Source organism: Pinus tabuliformis, chromosome J, assembly GCF_031772625.1.
Source record: "Pinus tabuliformis cultivar Carrire ecotype Pingquan chromosome J, CPIR1, whole genome shotgun sequence".
In the NCBI taxonomy this organism is placed as follows: domain Eukaryota; kingdom Viridiplantae; phylum Streptophyta; class Pinopsida; order Pinales; family Pinaceae; genus Pinus; species Pinus tabuliformis.
Window position 1 is genome coordinate 1,101,378,780 of NC_142295.1, and position 22,155 is coordinate 1,101,400,934.

Consider the following 22,155-nt stretch of genomic DNA (forward strand, 5'->3'; position numbering starts at 1 on the left):
TTTTGTAGAATCCAAATGAGTAAGAGCACCAATTTGGGTTGAAACAGAGCAAGCCCCAGAATAAAATATATGTCTGCTTCAACAGAAAAAGTGAGAAATGCACCCTATAAGAACTGATGGGAACGAGCGATATGAGAATACAGAATGTATATTCTATTTTCTAATTTGTTTTATTCCTTCAACAGATCTTGATAACCATGGCTACTAGGAATTTTTTCATGGTAAGTCATAGTGACCTTAGTGGATTTTTACAGTTTTTCGGTATTTTTAGGAACTATAATTTTTTAGAATATGTTTTTTCCATTTGGGTACTAAATTCTACTACTTGGGTATTGTCAGGGACTCTAAAGACCTACCTACTTCTGCATGGAATGGGCTCTCTTTTAATTAGATGCCAGATAAACATTCTTCGCTATCTTCTTAGAAGCCTGATAGAATGGTCCCTCATAGCAGTTTAACTATTGGAGTTGTAGGGGAATCATGGCTCCCAGTTGTGCAATTCCTTCAGAGATTGAATCCTTTCTACATACTCCCTCAAAGATTGCTATGGATATGCTTAAATGGCCTAACATATTTATCTCATTATCATGTAAAGAGGAGGATGACCTTTTTGTTATTAAGGGAAACAAACTTTCACAGAGACTGAAAAGACATCTAGAACTTGTGTAGAACCTGTTAGTAATGGGAATAAATTTTCAATAAAAAGGGGCTTTCCTATTCATAAGAATCTAGTTCAGAGAAAATTCAAAATAATATTAGATAATTTGTTTTCCATTGAATTTTAAGAATTGAAATGTTGTAATACCATTTGATATTTTTTTTTTGGCTTGATAGCTATGTAATAGTTCCTAGCTAGATATTTAGCTTCTTCACTCAGTCTCTCCCCCTCGCGCCACCTGCCATCCCAACACCAAATATCACACCATTGATCCCCCATTCTTGGTCACTCGACAAGGTGATATCATGCACCAGAGCATTGACCCTTTTATAGTGATTTATATAATGAACCCACATGTAAGTACATCCCTCAAACTCAGTAATCAGAATGCACAATCATTTTCTTTCTCACTCATCTAGAGCACCTAGACTCTCATCGTCTGGTCCTCTTATGCAACATCTACACTCTCTTCTCATTGTTTGGGCCTCTTATATGAAATCTACAATCTCTTTTATCTTGGACGAATATGTTATAGTTCCTAGCTAAACATTTAGCTTTGTTTTTCCTCTTCTCTCCACTTCTTATTATTGTTATTGAGCCACGACTCACTTTTGCAGTCTTGCATTATATATACACGTGGATTGTATAAGTTAGTTCCATTGACCTAGTTATTTGGTCACTTATTTGGCATTAACCAAATCCTCCTATTATCTTTTATGGAGCCTACCATATTTGAAGAGCCTATAACAATATCTCTTGAAAAAATCTCATGAAATAGAATCATTGAAGGAGGCCAAAAGCTCTATACACAATTGGGATTACATTAAATCCCCATTCTTGGGTATAAAATAAATAGATTTGAATAGTGAATAATTCATCCTATATAATACTCCAAATATAATCTTGAAAGGCATCACAGTAAGAGACTAGTGGCTGCCATTGCAAAGAAGCATTGCATCAAGTAGTTTTCTCAAAGAAGAAAGGAAAAGCACTAGTGCCATAATGAATTCTTAGTAGACTTCTATCAGAATATGCAAGATATATGATGTCAGATTATTATGGGCGAAGAAGCAAGGAAATAAAGAAGTAGTTAATAAGTTCTAAGATCAATGTAGCATCTTCAACCGAAGCCAAGAGGTCGAGTGGCACCAAGAGACAATGCCAATATCCATGGCAACTCTTAACGCTAAAGCTAAATGACTATGTAGTGGGTTCTGCAAATTATTCATATGCTTGACCTCAGAAAAAAGTAAAGAATATTTTGGGGTCGATAATGATTCACAGAAGCAAGCTTGCTCAATGTCAAAGATCTAGTTTCTTTTATTGATACAATTATTGTTTGCTTTGACATGTGTTGGCTTGTCTCTCTAAGAAAAAACTACAATGGATATTCAGGTATCGATACCAAGAATTTGAAACCAACTCTCAAAATTCAATTGCAAACCTAATCTTCATGCTGAACGACACCATTAAAGGTATTTATGCTGCATGAATTCTTAGGAATCTACTCGCATATGGAGAGGAATATTCCATTAAAGTGAGAGAAATCACTCCACTGCAAGTGAAGGTAGAATAGTGTATTCGATTCTTATCTTTTAGTGTGAAAATTAAAGTCTTCCTTTGTAGATTGAATTGAAAATAATTGCATCCAATCATTTTTCTTCTTTGTGATGTGTTCTCACATTTTCAAGTTTGTGAAGGAGGAACTTTCATCAAACCATTAGAAGGTAGCCATAAGTTATATGGAGAAACATTCATGTGAATATTGGAAGCGACCATGAGATGCGAGAATCAGGAAGCAACCATAGGATTGGCTTCTTGTTCATGACCAAATGGAATTTCAATCTCACGATTAAAGAATTGAGTGGTGTCACAATTAAACTATTGCTTAAACTGAAGGAGGTTTTCCAGACTCACCCATATCCATTGAAGATTGTTAAAAATGTCAGGAGATTCAACATGGAGCTTCTGATAGCTGTTATGGAGAGGGACAAAACTGCATTAGAGAATAGATCATAATTGGTGGGGGCTTTAGAGGAGGATTTGAAGGGCGTGATGGAGATGATGTCATACTGGGAGAATTATAGCTCCTGCTATGGTAGTAAGGGGTTGAGTAGGCACAACATGCCCATTCAATCCCTCACATAGTCTACCTTGGAATTACTTTGTAACTAGTACATAGATGTGGAAGTCTTTGGTCAGTTCAGATGGCAGACTAAATCAGAATTGGTGGGGGCCTTAGAGCAGGATTTCAAGGGCATGATGGAGACGATGTCGGAATGGGAAAATTACGTCTCTTGCTATGGCAATAAGGGGTTTAGTGGGCACAACATGCCCATTCAATCCCTCGCACAGTCTACCTTGGAATTACTTCGTAACTAATACATAGATGTGGAAGTCTTTGGTCAGTTTAGATGGCAGACTAAAGAGAGATGTAAAATTATAAAGTGTGATACTGACCTACAATGACTGGGCATTTTCATGCAGATTAAATATTTTGGCAATCTGTTATTTTGATCATTAGATTCTAGAATATTTTCAAAATCTAGAAAATTATAAAAAATTATAATGGAAATATTAAATGAAACGTTTTTCAATATATGTGAGAAAGAAACGCGATAAGTCAATTAAGTACTAGTTTGTGATTAGATATGGATTCTACCATTTTGCTTTAAGCTCAAAACTAACATTCCAAAACTATTATCATTACAATAGGAGTTTTACTTCTCTTCAATATACGTGTTTTCTTTACGCCTCTGCATTTTGCATAAGAGATATAGGATAATATTAATTATAAAAGTAAGAGATACAAAGTAATATTAATTATTAAAATAATATGTCCTATAAAAAAACGTAAATTTGAAAATCAAATTGGGGAAGTTTACTTTTCTATATGGATTGGAGAGTAGTAGTTTCTAAAATTGAACATTGCAACTATAATTTACATTGTAACTGATAGATGTTTACCGAAGTATGCAAAGGTAGCATGTGCAGAGATGTTTTTGTTCCTTTCTACACACATGCACTCTCGACGTACATCTTTTGGTGCACTCTCACACATCATTGTTGTGACAATCTTCACACACCTTTTGTGTGTATATCAAAACAAATGTGCGAGAAAATGGTTATGCAAAGCAAGCGGCAGACACTTTACCCCGCAATATCCAGTATGTCCGTATACATTTCCACATGCAACATATTTGGTGCCAGTATTCAAACTTCAATCTCGATACAAAGTGTGGAGACGCAAAAGTTTGCACAACTAGAAAAACTCCAAATAAAAGATATTCGGCCACATGTAACACCCCAGGGTCCATGAAAGAATTATTGTGGTTATTAAATTCAGTTTTATGATTTACTGCATTTATTTATGTTATGTTATGACAATGATTGAGTCTAGAAATCCAAATAACAAGTTGTTACCTAATTTATGATTGATTAGGAATTCAAACATGTTAATTAAAACAAAATATTTTCTACAATTAAAATAAACGGTTAACAAGAAATAGTTATGCCTCTACCCTGGAAAGGGAAATATAGAGGGGAGAAGATGGAAAATTGGGGGACTATCCTAGAGCTAGGAAATAGTGACCAGTGGGAAGTTGCTCATTAATAGTCGAATCAAGTGCAAGACTTGAGGCTGGACAGTGGAATTGTGAGGCCCAAGGCACCGACTGTAGTTGGATATAATACAGTACAATACAGTGAAAGTGCTCGGGGGAGAGCCTAGACGTAATCTCCAGGCTCGTGGCTGGGAGGAGATACTTTCCAGATATTTTTGGGATTTTACGCTGATAAGTTATTCAAATAAGTAATATAGTTTTTCATTTAAGCGAGGAAGATGATAGATTAATAGAGTAAATGTTTGCTTACAGTATCATGATAGCTCATTACATAGTTATGAAAAATATTCTTAAATTCATAGTAGAACATGCTCAAATAGAGAATTTCTTTACTAGACGACTAAATAACAGGAATCTAAAGGAATTTATAGCATAGAAAAAAGGGTAAATGTATAGTAAAGGCATAAGGCTAGTAAACCATGAAGTCCAATGGAACATTCGGCTCCTACAACTCTAATTTACAAAATACAAATGTAAAAATGGATAGAAACTATTCCTATTACTTCTGGTGGGAAAAGCTATAAATTATAAACCTTAAAAAAATATTTCCTTCCGTCATTTAGAAGTGTTAAATCTCTTAATATTCAAGAAACAAAGATTCTACACAAATAGGGTATCATGAAATAATTCGGTGAATCCTCAAAGTATATCCATTTTCGCAAATGAATAACAGAAGCATGAAATCAAAAACCACGCAGATATCAACGAATATGATAAAAATCATATGGGGTAGTAAAACCCCTTCGGTAGGTGATAAAAAGGAAAAGTTGTATATATATGCCGTATCATTAAAAATAAGTAAGGTTTATGATCAAAATATTACTGCAACAAAGTGCAAAGGACTATTGCATTCAACTAAACAATGAAAAAATCAAAGAAGGGAACAAAACCCTCAAATTTTTAAAATGAAACCCTTCAACTATTAAGAACCCTAGAATTCTAAATACATCAAACATAACTATTCCAAGGAGTTCTATACCCATAAATTACAAAACCAGAGACTAAACAGTCTTTCAAACCAGAAGGTAAAGTAACCTAAATCAACTTTGCAATAATCGAATTGACATTAGTTGTTTACACAGTCTTCCCAGAAAAAGTTAAGAACCATGAAGGTTCCGACAAAAAACCTCTGCCAAGCGATTTAACATAAGCATCAAAACCTTAGCAAATAAACTGGGTAGTGTTCAGTAAATAGCTCCAACCTGTACAAATCCATGTAATGTATCAAACCTCAGGATCTTGGAGGGCATGAATTTAACTCTATAGGAAACTAGGTAAGGGCAGCACGTTACCTGCAAAAAAACCCCAACACTACATTATCTGAGGTATGTAATATATATATACATAAAAGAAATTAGTAAAGAATAGAGCAGGTGAAGGGAAAACTCAACTGAACATTGAGGGTTTCATCAGGATATAGTCCGCCTACATGATATGAGAAAGACAACCTTAATAACATGTGATATAACTAAACCAAACAATAAAATTATGAATTGATTCTACGGAGTAAAAGCTCACCTTTCTGGGCTCGGCTTCAAATTTCTTTAACCATTGATGAACTAGAACAGTGTGGCGATGCCTGTGGACTTGGAGGATTGCCTATAGAACCATTAACATCCATGAGGTAGTAAAACCCATAAGAGAAACAATTATTAGGCATAAATTGTATAAATTTGTTTGCAGCATTACCTCGCCAAGAAGAACTTCCATCCAAAACCATGGCTCTCAGCCAATAGCTTGCAGGACAAATTGAAGACCTGGTAGATGAACATACTACAGAGCAGCCGAACCATCAAAACCGCTCGAGTGCAAATGTCTCTCCATTCAGTTGAAGGTGGGGGCAGTGCAGTTGGACCCAACCTAAAACTAGTCCACCGTTGGATTTTCCCCACGAAAATCAACGGATGTAAGCGAGAATAGGTGTCAAGCCAAAGTCTTAGCGATGAATGAAGGCATGCCAGAGGACAACCACAGATCGTGCCATGTGGAGAGAGGTGGCTAGTGGATTTACACCAAAGAAGTGTGATGGGTTCCATGACTCGAGTGAGGCCATGTGCCTCTTTAATGTAGGATAGAGGCCTTAACGCAGGTTGTGTATGTAATTAATATCACATATCAAAACTCAATTGTATGTGTCAAATGAAAACTTCACCGCCTCATAAACATAGTAATTAATTGATGATAATTGGTAAGTTTAGGCCTATTAATGTTTTTTTTTAATATGTCTTTTATAATGTTTAGGGTGTTACAAATGGTATCAGAGCTCAGGTTCGTACACTGAGACTCTTTGGGATATATGTATATATGTATATATATACATATATATATATATATATATATATATATATATATATATATATATATATATATATATATATATATATATATATATATATATATATATATATATATATATATATATATACATATATGCAATGATTGTGATTTCTTAAATCTAACTAAATAAAACACATATGTTAACACAGATACAGTCTCAATACAAAGGGCAGAATGCAAAGAAGTTCATGGCTGCTCAATACTCTAGAAACAGTTTATGTGAATGATAACCTTGAAATTTGGATACAGTTGGGTGAGGAGACTTGTCAAGCTAATGCAGTTTTACTCGAAACTGTTCAACAGTTACATGTTGAGATGAAAAATTTAAGAACAGGCAATGAACAATTTGGCCTGGAACGAGAGAGGATTCTCAGAAGTTTGTCTAATCAACAAAACCAAAGACATCCAGACCCCAGTGCTGAGGATAGATAAAAGACCCCAACAGCTTAGCATGGTGAGGAAAATGTTGAATCAACTGAGAGACATGGGGAGGACAAAAAAGGACACTTAGATAATGTTTCCGACCAGCGCAGAACAAAAAGATAAAAGTTAGAACTGCAGGGAGAATTCAAAAATAGTAAACCATCACTCTTTGAAGGGGAATCTAAAGAAGCAGCGGAAGCTTGGTTAATTGATATGGGTAAATATTTTCAGATTTACGAATACACAGATAAGTTGAAGGTGCATTTAGCAGTCTATCAGTTAAGAGGCAAGGAATCCTTGTGGTGGGAAGAAATCAAAACATTAAGAAAGATTGATAAGGAACAGGTGACATGGAATGAATTCCAAAAACATTTTAAACACAAGTATCTAAGAGAGCATTATTATGATGGAGAACAAAAGGAATTTCACGGATTAAGACTGGGGGCCTTAACTATGGATGAGTATGTGGGTCGATTCACCTCCCTTCTGCACTATGTGCCTTATAAGCACGAATAGAAAGCCAAGATTCAGCGTTTCATTAGTAGCTTACCCAATTTCATGAAGGAGAAAATTGAGTTCAACTACCCCAAAACAATGGATGATGCAGTGTGAAAAGTCCACATATGTTACCAACAAATGAAATAGAAAAATGAAGGATCTAAAGGAGGGATGAATAAGAAGGGAAGAAGTTTGATTCCAAGCAAACACCCAAAATTTTCTAATAGAAAAAATTTACAGCAAAAGCATCTTAGTAAATTTCCAACAAGGAACCAACCCAAGGCTATTTATTCTGAAAATAGACAGTCAGAAGGGGTTAATAAATTCAGTAATGATGAACAGTCAAAACCGCCGTTGAAATTCTAGGGATGCGGAGAACCCCACTACTACAAAAATTGTATGCATAAGGTGAGAATGGAACAACTTGAAAACATGAAGGAAGCATCCACTATTGGAGAAGTGGCGAGGAACATACCCAGAATTAATATTGCCATGGATGATCATCAAGCAGAGTATTAGCTAAGAAGAATGTTTTGGCTTTATTTGATCCCCGTGCTAGCTTAATTTATGTTAGTCCTAAAGTGATAGAAAAGTGTCAATTGTAGAGCAATAAATTTCCAAAACCATGGCTAGTTCAACTAGCCACTGGGGAAAAAAAAAGGTAGTTGCCAAAATAGAACAATGTCCCATAACCATCTCAAGACAACCCATTCACGTGAACCTCAACATTCTCCCTTTGGGTTCATATGATGTTTTAATCGGAAAGGATTGGTTCAAAAAATGCTGGTCCTTGGTTGATTGCAAGCAAAAAACTATCATATTTATTTCAGAATCAAGAAAAAGGAGGGAACTTCAAGGAATCAAGACTAATACCAAACTGTGTCCTATTACTGCTAGTCATCTAGGAAAATGCATTAGTAAGGGTTGTCAAATATATGATGTTTAAGTGGGATTTACTAACTCCAAGAATAAAATGACCTCCTTGGAAAATATTCTTGTCATTCAGGAATTTGTTGATGTATTTCCTGAATCCATTTCTGGATTACCATCCAAGTGAGATATTGACTTCACCATTGAACTAGTTCCACGTGAAGCTCCGGTATCCAAGGCCCCTTACCACATGAGCATACCCTAGTTGGCAAAACTCAAAATGCAACTTCAGGATCTTCTAGATAAAAATTACATCCACCCCAGTGTGTCCCCTTGGGGAGCCCCCGTACTATTTGTATGGAAGAAAGATGGAACATTGAGATTGTGTATTGATTATTGTCAGTTAAATAAGTTGACCATCAAAAATAAGTATCCCTTACCACATATTGATGATTAATTCGATCAAGTCTAGGGAGCCAAAGTATTCTCAAAAATCGACTTAACGTCTGGTTACCACCAGATAAGGATAAAGGAGGAGGACATCTACAAAAATGCATTCTGAACTTGTTATGGTCATTACGAGTTCGTAGTGTTTCCATTTGGCCTCACAAATGCCCCAACTACATTTATGATGATGTACGATATTTTCTAGCCCTATCTTGATAAGTTTATGTTAATTTTTATTGGCGACATTTTGATATACTCTAAAAATTAGGAGGAACACAAAGAACATTTGAGAATTGTGTTGCAAACTTTACAGGAGAACCGGTTATATGCTAAGTTTAGCAAATGTGACTTTTTCAAAGATCAGATCCAATACTTGGGTCACATTATATCAGCAGAAGGAATAGCGGTGGACCTGAAGAATATAAAAACCATTATGGAATGGATCACTCCAAATAATTTCACTGATATCATATCCTTCCTGGGTTTAGCGGGGTACTACCATCGGTTCATTGAAGGTCAAAAATTGATTTTCCAATGATTCCCTTACAGAAAAGGGATGCACCTTTCAATGGAAAGCTGAATGTTAGCAAAGCTTTGAAAGATTAAAGCACCTACTTACCACTGCACCCATGCTAAAAGTAACAAATCCGGAAAAGTATTTTGTGGTTTGCACAAATGCAAGTAAAGAAGGTGTTGGCGGAGTGCTGACACAAGAAGGTAAATTTATTACTTACGAATCATGAAAATTGAAGGAGTATGAACAATGATACTCCACTTATGACCTTGAATTAACAGCGGTAGTGCATGCACTTAAAATGTGGCGACACTACGTGTTGGGGAAGAAATTTTTGTTGTTAACAGATCATAGCAGCCTTACCAATTTCTTCAACTAGTCTAGCCTAAATGGCCGACAAACCAGATGGACAACATTTTTAAGTGAGTTCAATTTTGAAATGAAGCATCTTAAGGGAAGGAAAATCGGGTGGTTGATGCATTGAGTAGGAAGGTACATTGCATTTATGAGGTTCAGATCAGTCAAGCATACTTAAACATTCTAGAATTTATAAAGGAGGCATCAGTTAAAGATCCAGAATACATTTTTCTCTGGCAGCAGACAAATGAAGCTCTGTTAAAAGGATAAAAATCAGATTCAAAATAAATCTCGATGACATCCTTACCTTCAAAAATAGAATTTATGTTCCTAACCAAAGCGCTGTTAAACAATTAATAATGGATGAGTTTCATTGAAAACCTTGGGCGGGCCACCCAGGTTACTAGAAATTATTAACAACCATCAAGAAAGGGTATTTTTGGCTCAGATTAAGGAAGGATGTCACTGAGTATTTGTCCAAATGTTTGGAGTGTCAGTTGGTGAAGGCAGAGCATCAACATCCTGCTGGTTTGTTGCAACCACTACCCATTCTAGAATGGAAATGGGAGACCATATCATTAGACTTAATCACAGGTTTACCCCGCACTAGGAAACAACATGACTCGATTATGGTTGTAGTAGACAAATTAAGCAAAACCGCACACTTCATACTTGTGAAATCCATATACAAAACTATGGAAATCACGAACATATTTATGAAGGAAATCTTTCTCCTGCACAATATACCCAAGGTGGTAATTTTAGACAGGGATGTGAAATTCACATCCACATTCTAGAAAGCCCTCTTTTCAGGATTGGGCACCCAAATCCAATTTAGTAAGGCTTATCATCCCCAAACGGACGAGAAAACTAAACAGGTGAATCAAGTGCTGGAAGACATGCCACGCATGCTTGTGATGCAACAACCACATAGGTGGAGGATTACCTTCATGTCATGGAATTTGCATACAATAATGGACATCATGAATCATTGGGTATGAGCCCCTTTGAGGTGTTATATGGAAGAAAGTGCAGAGTACTTGTGGACTGGAATAACCCTGTTAATAAGCTAGCATTGGGTCCCGACATGCTAGCAGAGATGGAGGAAGTCATTAAGAAAGTTCGACAGGATCTAAGGGCTACCCAGGATATACAGAAAATGAATGTAGATAAAAAAAGGACATACCTAGAATTTCAGCCAGGAGATCATGTATATCTAAGGGTAAAGCCCCAAAAAAGTTCCTTACAGTGGAGGGGTTGTGCTAAGTTAGCAACCCAGTATTGTGGACCTTTTCAAGTCTTGGAACGAATTAGACAAGTAGCCTATGAACCTATGCTACCAAGCCACATTCAGGTCCACAACATTTTTCATGTTTCATTGTTAAAGAAATATGTGTACAACCCACATCATATAATAAATTAGGAAAATATTCAAGTAAAAAGTTAAGGGATTATATACATTTTTATAAGTTCTTTTGAGGGAATTATGACTATGAATTATGTATGTGCAGGTCAAACCAGAAGGAGATTTTTTGGCATAACCTATTTGTATTCTCGATTGGAGAGAAACCACCTTGCAGAGGTGAGCCATCACCCAGATTAAAGTGCAGTGGAAGCAATTTGGCCCGGATGAGGCCCATGTGAAGAGGAAGAATTTATGCAGGAAGCTTATCCGGTGTTATTTGCTTAGATTAGAAAGAACACCAAGTACGGTGTTCCTCACATGGGGGGCAGATGGAACACCCCAGGCTCCATGAAAGAATTAATGTGGTTATTAAATTCATATTTATGATTTACTGCATTTATTAATGTTATGTTATGACAATGGCTGAGGCTGGAAAGTTAGATAACAAGTTGTTACCTAGTTTATGATTGATTAGGAATTGATACATGTTAATTAAAACAAACTGTTTGCTACAATTAAAAGAAACAATTACATGTTTGCTCTGGAAAGGGAAATATAGAGGGGAAAAGATGGAAAATTTGGGGACTATCCTAGAGTTGGGAAATAGTGACCAATGGGAAGTTGCTCACTAATAGTCGAATTAAGTGCAGGACTTGAGGCTAGACAGTGGAGTCCTGAGGCCTAAGGCACCGAATGTAGTTGGATATAATATATTGCAAAACAGTGAAAGTGCTCGAGCGAGAGCTTGGACGTAATCGCCAAGCTCGTGGCTGGGAGGAGAGACTTACAAGATATCTTTGTGATTTTACATTGATAAGTTAATCATATAAGTAATATAGTTTTTTTTTATTTAAGCAAGGAAGATGATATATTAATAGAGTAAATATTTTCTTACAATATCATGATAGCTCATTACATAGTTATGAAAAAAATTCTTAAACTCATAGTCGAACATGCTCAAATAGAGAATTTCTTTACTAGACGAGTAAATAAATTCGATGCTTAGTACATGAATCGAAAGGAATTTATAGCACAGAAACAAGTGTAAATTTATAGTAAAGCAATAAGGCTAGTAAACCATGAAGTCCAAAGGAGCATTCGGCTCCTAAAGTTCTATTTGCAAAATACATAAGTAAAAACAGATAGAAATGATTCCTGTTACTTCTAGTGGAATAAGCTGTAAATTATAAACCTTAACGTAATATTTCCTTCCATCATTTAGAAGTGTTAAATCTTTTAATTTTCAAGAAATGAAGATTCCACACAGATAGGGTATCATGAAATAATTCGGTGGAACCTCAAAGTATAACCATTATTGCAAATGAGTAATAGAAGCATGAACTAAAAAACCACGCAGATAACAATGAATATGATAAACAATCATACGGGGCTGTAAAACCCCTTCGATAGGTGATAAAAAGGAAAAGTTTCATATATACCGTATCATTAAAATAAAGTAAGTTTTATGACCGAAATATTACTGTAGCAGAATGAAAAGGTCTATTGCATTCAACCAAACAGAGAAAAAATCAAAGAAGGGAACAAAACCCTGGAATTCTTAAAATAAAACCCTTGAACTCTTAAGAACCCTTGAATTATGAATACATCAAGCATTAACTATTCCAATGAGTTCTATACCCACAAATTACAAAACCAGAGACTAAACAATCTTTCGAACCAGAAAGTAAAGTAAGCTAATTCAACTTTGCAATAATCGATTTGACATTAGATGTTTACACAGTCTTCCCAGAAAAAGTTAAGAACCAGGTAGGTTCCAGCCAAAAACCTCTGCCAAGCGATTTATCGTAGGCATTAAAACCTTAGCAAATAAACTGGGTAGTTTTCCATAAATAGTTCCAACCTATACAAAGCCATGTAATGTATCAGCCCTCATGATCTTGGAGGGTGCGACTTTAACTCCATAGGAACCTAAGTAAGGGCAGCATGTTACTTGCAAAAAAACGCTAACACACCATTTTCTAAGGTATGTAATATATATATATATATATATAGATATAGATATAATAAATCAGTAAAGAATAGAGCAACTGACAGGAAAACTCACATGAACATTAAGGGTTCCATCAGGATACAGTTTACCTACATGATATGAGAAAGACAACCTTAATAAGGTGTAGATATAACTAAACCAAAAAATAAAACTGTGAATTGATTCTACAGAGTAAAATCTCACCTTTCTGGGCGACTTTGAATTTCTCTAACCATCGATGAAGCAGAATAGTGTGGAAATGCCCCTGGACTCGGAGGATTTCTTGTCGAACCTTTATGATCCATGACATAGTAAAACTCACAAGAGAAACAATTATTAGGCATAAACTGTATAAATCGGTTTCCACCATTACCTTGCCGAGAAGAACTTCTAGCCGAGACCATGGATCTCAACCAATAGATTCTAGGAAATATTGAAGACCTGGTAGCTGAACCTGTTACAAAGTGGCCGAACCATCAAAACCCCCTGAGTATAAATGCCTCTCCATCCGGTCGAAGGCGGGAGCAGTGTAGTTAGACCCAGCCTTAAACTGCTCCACCGTTGGATTGTCCCCAGGCATATCAACAGATGTAAGTGAGAAGAGGTGTCAAGCGAAAGTCTCAGTGATGAATGAAGGCATGCCAGAGGATAGACATAGATTGCGCCATGTGGAGAGAGGTACTGAATGCATTTACACCAAAGTAGTGTGATGGGTTCCATGACTCGAGTGAGGCCATGTGCCTCTTTAATGCAGGACAGAGGCCTTAATGCGAGCTATGTATGTAATTAATATCACATATCAAAACTCAATTGAATGTTCTAAATGAAAACTTCACCACCTCGTAAACATAATAATTAATTTATGTGATAATTGGTAAGTTTAGGAATGTTAATTTTTTTATTTTTTTTAATAGTTCTTTTATAATGTTTAGGGTGTTACAACATAACTTTGCACAATAGATGACAAAACCCTAGTCGCCGCCGAACGGACCTGCCATAGCCGCTGCAGGTTCCACCACTGAAAGCCACCTATGGCACCAGCTGCAGGAGGGGAGAGCTCCGCCTCCCCTCCAATGGACACGCCCTCATCTGACAAGACGCAAAAGACTGTGACTCTGCACCCCGCAGACACAGGTCCAGAAACTGAAAAAGACCAGCAAAGGTCGCAGGAGGAAAAAATGCACTCAGCTTGGAATGAAGAGGACAACGCAAGCAATGATAAGCACACCAATACGGAATCATCTCAGACAAAAGTGACCTCAGCCACTTGTATACCAAAAGCAGCAGAACCGATCAAGGTTGAACTGCCAAGCCACCGCATCAATGGGGAAATCCAATATATGCAGGATTACGCACTCATCGGAAAGTTCTTGGGATTCTGGCCCACAGAAAAAGCCTTACAAGGATGGATAGCCTCAAAATGGAAGCCCAAAGGACAAGTGACTTTACAGCTTGGCCCAAAGGGCTTCTTTACAGCCATATTCAACTGTTTAGAGGACAAAACAAGGATATTTGAAGGCGGCCCGTACTTCTTTAACTCTTCAGGTTTGTATCTAACGGAATGGAAGCCTCGATTCAACCCTGATAAAGAAGACTTCAGTTGGGCCCCTATTTGGATAAGAATGTATTCCCTTCCCGTGGAATACTGGAGAGAAGAAACGCTGGCAGACATCGGCAACAAGTTGGGGACCTTCATCAAAGTTGCAACCGAAACAAAGACACGCAAATACACCTCTTACGCTAGGATCTGCGTCAAGATGCACCTAACCAAGACCCTTGCAAACACGGTAAGTCTCTTTCACGATGACTTTGAATGGAAACAGCCTTTAGATTATGAGCATATCCCTTTCCGCTGTCGAAAATGTCATGAGCACGGCCACCTCTTCCGTGACTGTCCCTTAAATGTGCAGCCCAAGGCTCCTTCTAATGATACTAACAAGGATCCAGATGGCTTCACCAAAATCCTCACCCGCCGCCGGCATGCCAAGAAAAACCAAGCAACTCCGGATCAAGCCTTCAAGGCGAACCCCCAGAACCGCTTCTCTGTTCTTGCCTCGCAAGATATACAAAACAGTCCCAACTCTGACTCCCCGGATCAGCCGATCCCACCCTCGCCCTCCCTCAACCGCTCCAACCCCTTATTCTCCTCTGACCCAGCCTCTTCCAACTCTGCAGATATACCCTCTATGGAGAAAACCAAATCTGTTTCAGATCTCGGACCCCTAATCCCTTCCAAGGGGAAAACCATGTTGAATGAAAAATAACAAGCATCAGATATGGATCTTGATGCAGCTCTAGCCTTGAGTCTTCATGAAAATGCAGTGGAGGAGGACCACAATACTCCAATTGTTATGGAGGAAGATCAAGAAGATGTAGATCTAGAAGAGTTTGACATCTCCAAGCTTGACATCTCCAAACTGGAGACAGCATGCAAGCAAAAAGAGTACAACTCAATCCCCCTCTGGCAAATAGACAAACTTGAAGGAGTCCTAACCAGGGTGCAGCACCATAAAAGCCTGGGCATCCAAGGAGGCAGTCACTGGGATGGAAGAAAGATCCTTAAAGAAACAAAGAAAAGGGGCAGAAAAACAGACCTTCAGAGAACAATAATAGTAGGGGAACTACTTATGGATTCGGGGCAATTCCCCAAGTTGACCAAGTTCTACAAACCCAAATCTCAGTCTACATGAAGCTCATCTCTTGGAATGTAAGAGGACTCAACAGTCCCTCTAAACACAGAATGATCAAAAACCTGATAATGCAAGAAAAACCAACAATAGTCTTTCTTCAAGAAACAAAAAGCAGCAGCACAGCGATAGACAGACTCAGTAATAAAGTATGGGCAGGCAGCAGTTCAATCTCAGTAGACGCCTCAGGGGCATCCGGCGGTCTTGCCATTTTATGGAACCCGCAGATTGTTTTACCTGATAATTTTCATGCCACTCTTCATCTTATTCAAGCTACATTCCACCTCATCGGAACCAACATCCATGGGCATCTCACCAATGTATACTTCCCGCAGACAATTCAGCAAAAATTGGACCTCCTGGACATGATTTCCCTCCTCAATGAAAACAGATACTTCCCTTACGGATTGGAGGAGGCAACTTCAATATCATAAAATCCATGGAAGAAAAACAAGGGGGCAGAACCCGGCTCGAAAGTGATAGCAGCGGCTTCAAGCAATTCCTACAAAACAATCAGCTCATGGACATACCCACCTCTAATGGCATTTTTACCTGGTCCAACAAGCGCAGAGGTGCTCACCATATTGCCTCAAGGCTAGATCGATTTTTAATCTCAGACAATGCAATCCACCTTGGAGGAGATTTTAGCGCCTCAATTATCCCCCAAGGAGGCTCAGATCACTGGCCAATTCTACTCCAATGGTCTAGACCAGGCAACTGCTGCAATAGACCCTTTCGATTCGAAGCCTTTTGGCTCACAAACACCAATTTCAAGGCCGTGGTCAATCAAGCCTGGACATCTTACACCCCGCCTACGGGAGCTAAGATGTATCAGTTTCAACAAAAGCTGAAAAATCTGAAACAAGTTCTTAAAATATGGAACCGAACTCATTTCGGCAACATACAAGAGAGCAGACAAAAACTGGAACAGCAAATGAAAGCACTACAACAAATATTCATTCTGGAAGGACGCACAGAAGAACAAATTCAACAGGAGCAGATCCTCTGGAATCAAATTGAAGAATGTCAAAAACAAGAGGAAATTCTATGGCGGCAAAAATCTCGAATAAGCTGGCTTAAGGATGGAGAGAAAAATACAAAATTTTTCCACAAAACCACCATACAACGGCGTATGCACAACAAAATTACCTTTGTCAACAATCAACAGGGTGAAAGAATAGAGGCTCATGAAGACATGGAAAAAGAATTTACAAGATACTTCAAGGACATTCTAAAGGAACCTGACGGCAACCGGGATGAGGCAATCCGGGCCATCACGTAGCACATTCCTAAAATTATCAATGAGGACCACAACAATCAACTGCTCCAACCCATATCATTAAAGGAAGTAGAAGAAGCCATGGCTCAGCTCAAAGATGGCAAAGCACCAGGGCCTGACGGATTCACAGCCAATTTCTTTCATGAATTTTGGGAACTCATCAAAGTTGAAGTATGGGATCTAGTGGAAGAATCCCGCAGCATGCACTGGGTCCTCTCGGCCCTCAACTCAACCTTCATAGCCTTGGTTCCCAAAGAAGCGACATCAAACAAACCTGAGAAGTATAGACCAATAGCGCTATGCAATGTGATTTACAAACTCATTTCAAAGGTTATTGCAAACCGACTCAAACCGCTCCTTCCCTTGCTCATCTCTCCAGAACAGACGGGGTATGTTGAAGGTCGGAAGATTATGGATGGAATAATTCTATCAGATGAAGTCATACACTCTTTAAAGCTTCTCAAAAAACCAGGTATGCTTCTCAAACTAGACCTTTCTAAAGCCTTCGACAAGCTTAGCTGGAATTACATTCATAAAATGCTCTTGGCTTTTGGCTTTAATGCAACCTGGACCAGATGGATCATGAACCTAATCACTTCTCCCAGTTTCTCTGTCTTACTGAACGGATCTCCCTCACCTCCCTTTCACCCCTTGCGTGGCATCAGGCATGGGGATCCTCTATCACCTTTTCTCTTCGTTTTAATGGCTGAAGGGCTAAGCAGGCTCCTCAAATCGGCTGTTTCCTCCCAAGCTCTCAAAGGCATCTCTCTTCATGGCCGCACTCCTCAGACACATCAGCAATTCGTTGATGATACTATGCTCTTCGGGCATCCTTCCGCAAAAGAGGCCTCTGTATTCAAATCTCTCCTATCCCTCTTCTCTGAAGCCTCTGGCACGTCCATTAACGCTGCAAAATCTCAACTCTTCTTCTTCAACACTCCCCCCTCCACGCAAAGGAATATTGCTCGAATTTTGGGATTCACAATTTCCCACCTGCCATCTAAATACCTGGGAGCTCCCCTCTCCGATTCAGCAATCAAGCAGGTGTCCTGGAGGTCGCTATTGGACAAACTTGAATCAAAGCTCTCATCCTGGACTTTCAGGGCTTTAAATTTGGCAGGCAGGCTCGTCCTCATTAAATCAGTATTACAAGCAATGTCGCTCTATGTTTTCTCCATCTTGGCAGCTCCAAAAGGGGTACTGAAAGCTATACGAAATCTTCAACGCAATTTCCTCTGGGGATCCATTGGCCTAAATGGAAATGGGCTCTTGTCAAATGGATAGAGGTTTGTAAAACCAAATCAGAAGGAGGGCTAGGACTTCGAGATCCGCTTCAAAGCAACAACACAATGGGAGCTAGAATTTGGTGGAACTGGGTTTCCAAGCCAAACACCCCATGGGCTCAATTATGGCAAGAAAAATACGCCAGAGGCAGCCAATGGAGTGACCTCATCAGAATCAACCCTACAGCGCAGGGATCACTCATCTGGAACAATGCAAAAACCCAAAGTAGCTTCATACAAGAACATAGCTTCTGGGAAATTCACTCAGGCAAAGCTGCCAGATTCTGGGAAGACTCATGGCAGCAACTCCCCAAACTTGCAAATTTGTTCCACAAACCTCTCTAGCAGGCTCAAATGAAGCAAGAAAGCATCACACTGGTACACCAGTTCTGGCAGCCATCTCCAAATCATGACTTTCAGACATGGAAACCGGCGCGACTCTGGCAAATAGACTGGCAGGGAGAAATGTATACCGATATTGATCAGGAACTCATAAATAGGAAAATCCGCCATTCCAATCAGCAGGATAAACTCAGATGGGGCTACACAACCAAAGGCACTTTCACCACCAAAGAAGCTCATCACTTGCGCTATTCCAATCTCCAGGCGGCTAAAGATCAAATCTGGGAACAAGTTTGGCACACAGGGCTATGGCCCAAGATCTCCACCTTTTTATGGCTATTAAGCAAAAAACGCATTCTCACTTGGGACAATTTGATAAAAAGAGGATTTGTAGGGCCATCCAGATGCCCAAACTGCAACATTAATTGTGAAACCATCAGTCATCTAATGGAAGAATTCCCATTAGCAAAACAAATCTGGGAGAAAGTCGAAAAATGCAATATGAGAGCAAACCCAAGACAGGAGGATGTAACGGAAAACATAAGGAACTGGGCCAAAAAGCCGTTCAAAAGTCGGATTCTTAACTCTCTGTGGAGCATCATACCAGGCTTTCTGTACTGGACCCTATGGAAAGAGCGCAACCACAGAATCTTCAACAACACATACAGATCCATAGATGATCTTTGGTTCATCCTCAAAAAAAACATACAGGAAACCCTGGCCATCAGAGTCTGGAATGATACTAACATGCCCAAAATCCAGCAGGAGCGCAGCATTCTGAAAGAATGGAATGTTGATCTCAAGTCCTTAGTCAAGGTAATCACCAAACCATCCATCAGATCCGCCACACCATCCTCTTGGTCCCCACCTACATTCAACTCATACAAGCTGAACTTCGACGGAGCTGCCAAAGGCAACCCTGGCCCTGCAGGCTTTGGAGGAGTCATTAGACGACATACAAGAGAAGCGATACATTTATATTATGGCACAATAGGCAAAGATACCAACAACGCAGCAGAGCTGGAGGGTCTATGGAAAGGAATTTGTCTAGCTGAACAACATCACTTCTCCCCACTTGAAGTTGAAGGCAACTCTCTTATACTCATAGAGGTGACTAAAAGAATACAGGCTGGAGCTAAAGCAGTCAAGATAGCAAAAATTTGGAGACTGCTAAGCCGACTGGAATCTTTGGAGGAAAAGCTCCACACTCCCCACAATATAACCTTCCATCATATAAGGAGAACTGCAAACCAGGTAGCAGATCGGCTGGCAAATCAAGGCGTGTCACAGTCGATACCTTACTTCTCAGGCTCACTGGATGTGGTTGAAGATGCTCAACTCAAAAAGGATTGCATCTCTTTGGTGCAAAAAGACCTCCCTTCCCCAGATGCGGGTGCCTTTGATGCGTGAGAGGCAGGTGGCTCGTCACATGGGCAGATGTCAGCCCGGATGAGCCACGACATACCAGGACGCTGGTGCATTAACTTTGACAGAAGGTGAAGCCATCGGGATGTTAAGTCTGGTTCAAGCGCCATTCAATGCGGAAGGTGAAGTCATTGGGATGTTAAGTCTGGTTCAGGCGCCATTCAATGCGCAGCAACGAACGAGGAGAATGGAGCTCAATAAGTTCGAACCCTATGTCGCTTTCCCGCATTCCTTCAAGCGGTCCGAGCAGACACTGGCAGAGACAGAACATTCTCTGGCTCAGTGTAAGATTTCTCAGAGGGATTCTGTTACGGGGGATAATCGACGGATGCCAATAGAAAGGCTCAGGATGAGCAGTCGTCGCGGTGGTTCCAGGGGTCGTTCTGCCACTCAGAGGCCCGCCATTTCGCCCTCCTCCTCAGTGGAAATAACTTCCGAGCAGAACAGAATCTCGAGCAGACTAGTAGGCCATAGCAATGAAAGAGGCAGGGGGGAAATTATGGACTGTGGTCATGTGGAGCATCCGGCTGTTCGCTATCGGATCCCCTGCACGTTGGAGAACAACACTCTCATCGTCTCAGTCACCGTGGAGCATTGCAGCAATCTCAGGGGGCAACTGGAAGACCTGACGGTGCCAAGGGTTGACATGCAAGTTCCCAGAGTTGATATGAGGCGACCAACTCAAGCTGAAGATGCTGGCCCCAGTGAGCCGGTTCAGAGGTTGCTGCGCTCAGACACGGAGGAAACCAAGAAGCTTAAAGGTCTAGCGACGGATGAGCCTCACACAACCGATGAGGAATAGCTCAGAAGCCACTCTGTTTTCGCTGCCAGGAACGCTACTCTCTGTCCAACTCTTTCTGCTCACTTTGTCTGTCTGTTATTGGGTCTATGTCCACCGTGAAGGTTTATATGTCCACAGTGTCAGTTTACGTGTCATCCATGTTGGCTTATGTGTCCACCGTGTCAATTTATGTGTCCACTGTGTCGGCTCATATGTCTACTGTGTCGATTTAGATGTTGGTTATGTCGGAAGGAAGAAAAATTGGTCCCTTTTTGCACCAGTGTTGCTCTGAATGGTTAATCATGGGGAAAATCTCTCTGGAGATGCAGGGCCATGGCCCTGATGTAAAAATTTGCTGTAATTTTGGTTTTTTTGTAATATAAATAGCATAGTCTTATCGAGAAAAAAAAAAAAACTTTGCACAATAGATAAAATGTTGCAAAAAATAGAATAAAAGCTTTAAAATCAAATTCTTACTCCATACATTTCTTTTTGCAAACTGAAAATCATCAAATTTTACGTTATTTGATACACATATTTTCTCATTCGACAGTAATGTATTTATTGGTAAAACAAAACTAGAAATTTCTTTATCTTTGCAATTTTTTTTTGTAATTGTGCTTATATTGTTTTAATAATGAATTGGTTATACTTGACATTGTAATTTTTGCAATGCGGATGTGCGACAATGCAGACTATGCAAAATAAAGTCTTCGTTCACACTTTTCATATATTGTTTAGATATTTTGCCCTTTTTTTTAATTTAATAATACAATTTATCAAAATTTTATTTCTTTAATTAAATAAATTGATCTAATATATCCAAATAAACATGTTCTTAAAACTATTTATTTATTTGTTCTTGCATTTCAGGATTGCTTTCAATTGACCAAAAAACGACGATTTTTCGTTCAAAATATGTCATTCCACTTAAGGATAACTCCACATAATGAAACTTTGACTATGACCAAATCAAATTTAACTTTAACTTTATGACCAAATCAAATTTATTTAATAATAACTTTTATCACTTTCTAAAAACATGAAAGACTTATGGTAGAATAAATTATTTTGTTGAAGTTTGAAACAAGACCTCATAATACAGTAAATTATGATTTTTATTTTTCAAAACGTTGTGAAAAACTCCATATCTAATTTTGCAATAGTCAATGCTAAATTACTCTTTTTAATTAATTTGTGGAGAATGGAGAAACATTGACGGGGAAGTGTAACAAA

At 38.8% G+C, this 22,155-nt stretch overlaps 1 protein-coding gene across 1 annotated transcript; it reads left to right on the forward strand.

Moving 5' to 3' along the window:
- The first annotated feature begins 16,248 nt into the window (after window positions 1-16,248).
- Window positions 16,249-17,091, forward strand: LOC149230892 (uncharacterized). The gene has a single exon (XM_089381454.1). The coding sequence runs from the start codon at window positions 16,249-16,251 to the stop codon at window positions 17,089-17,091; it is 843 nt and encodes a 280-aa protein (XP_089237580.1).
- Window positions 17,092-22,155: the final 5,064 nt, after the last annotated feature.

Bases quoted from the DNA above. Each gene is read 5' to 3' on its own strand.
- LOC149230892 (XM_089381454.1), top strand. From the start codon at position 16,249: ATGGAAGAAAAACAAGGGGGCAGAACCCGGCTCGAAAGTGATAGCAGC.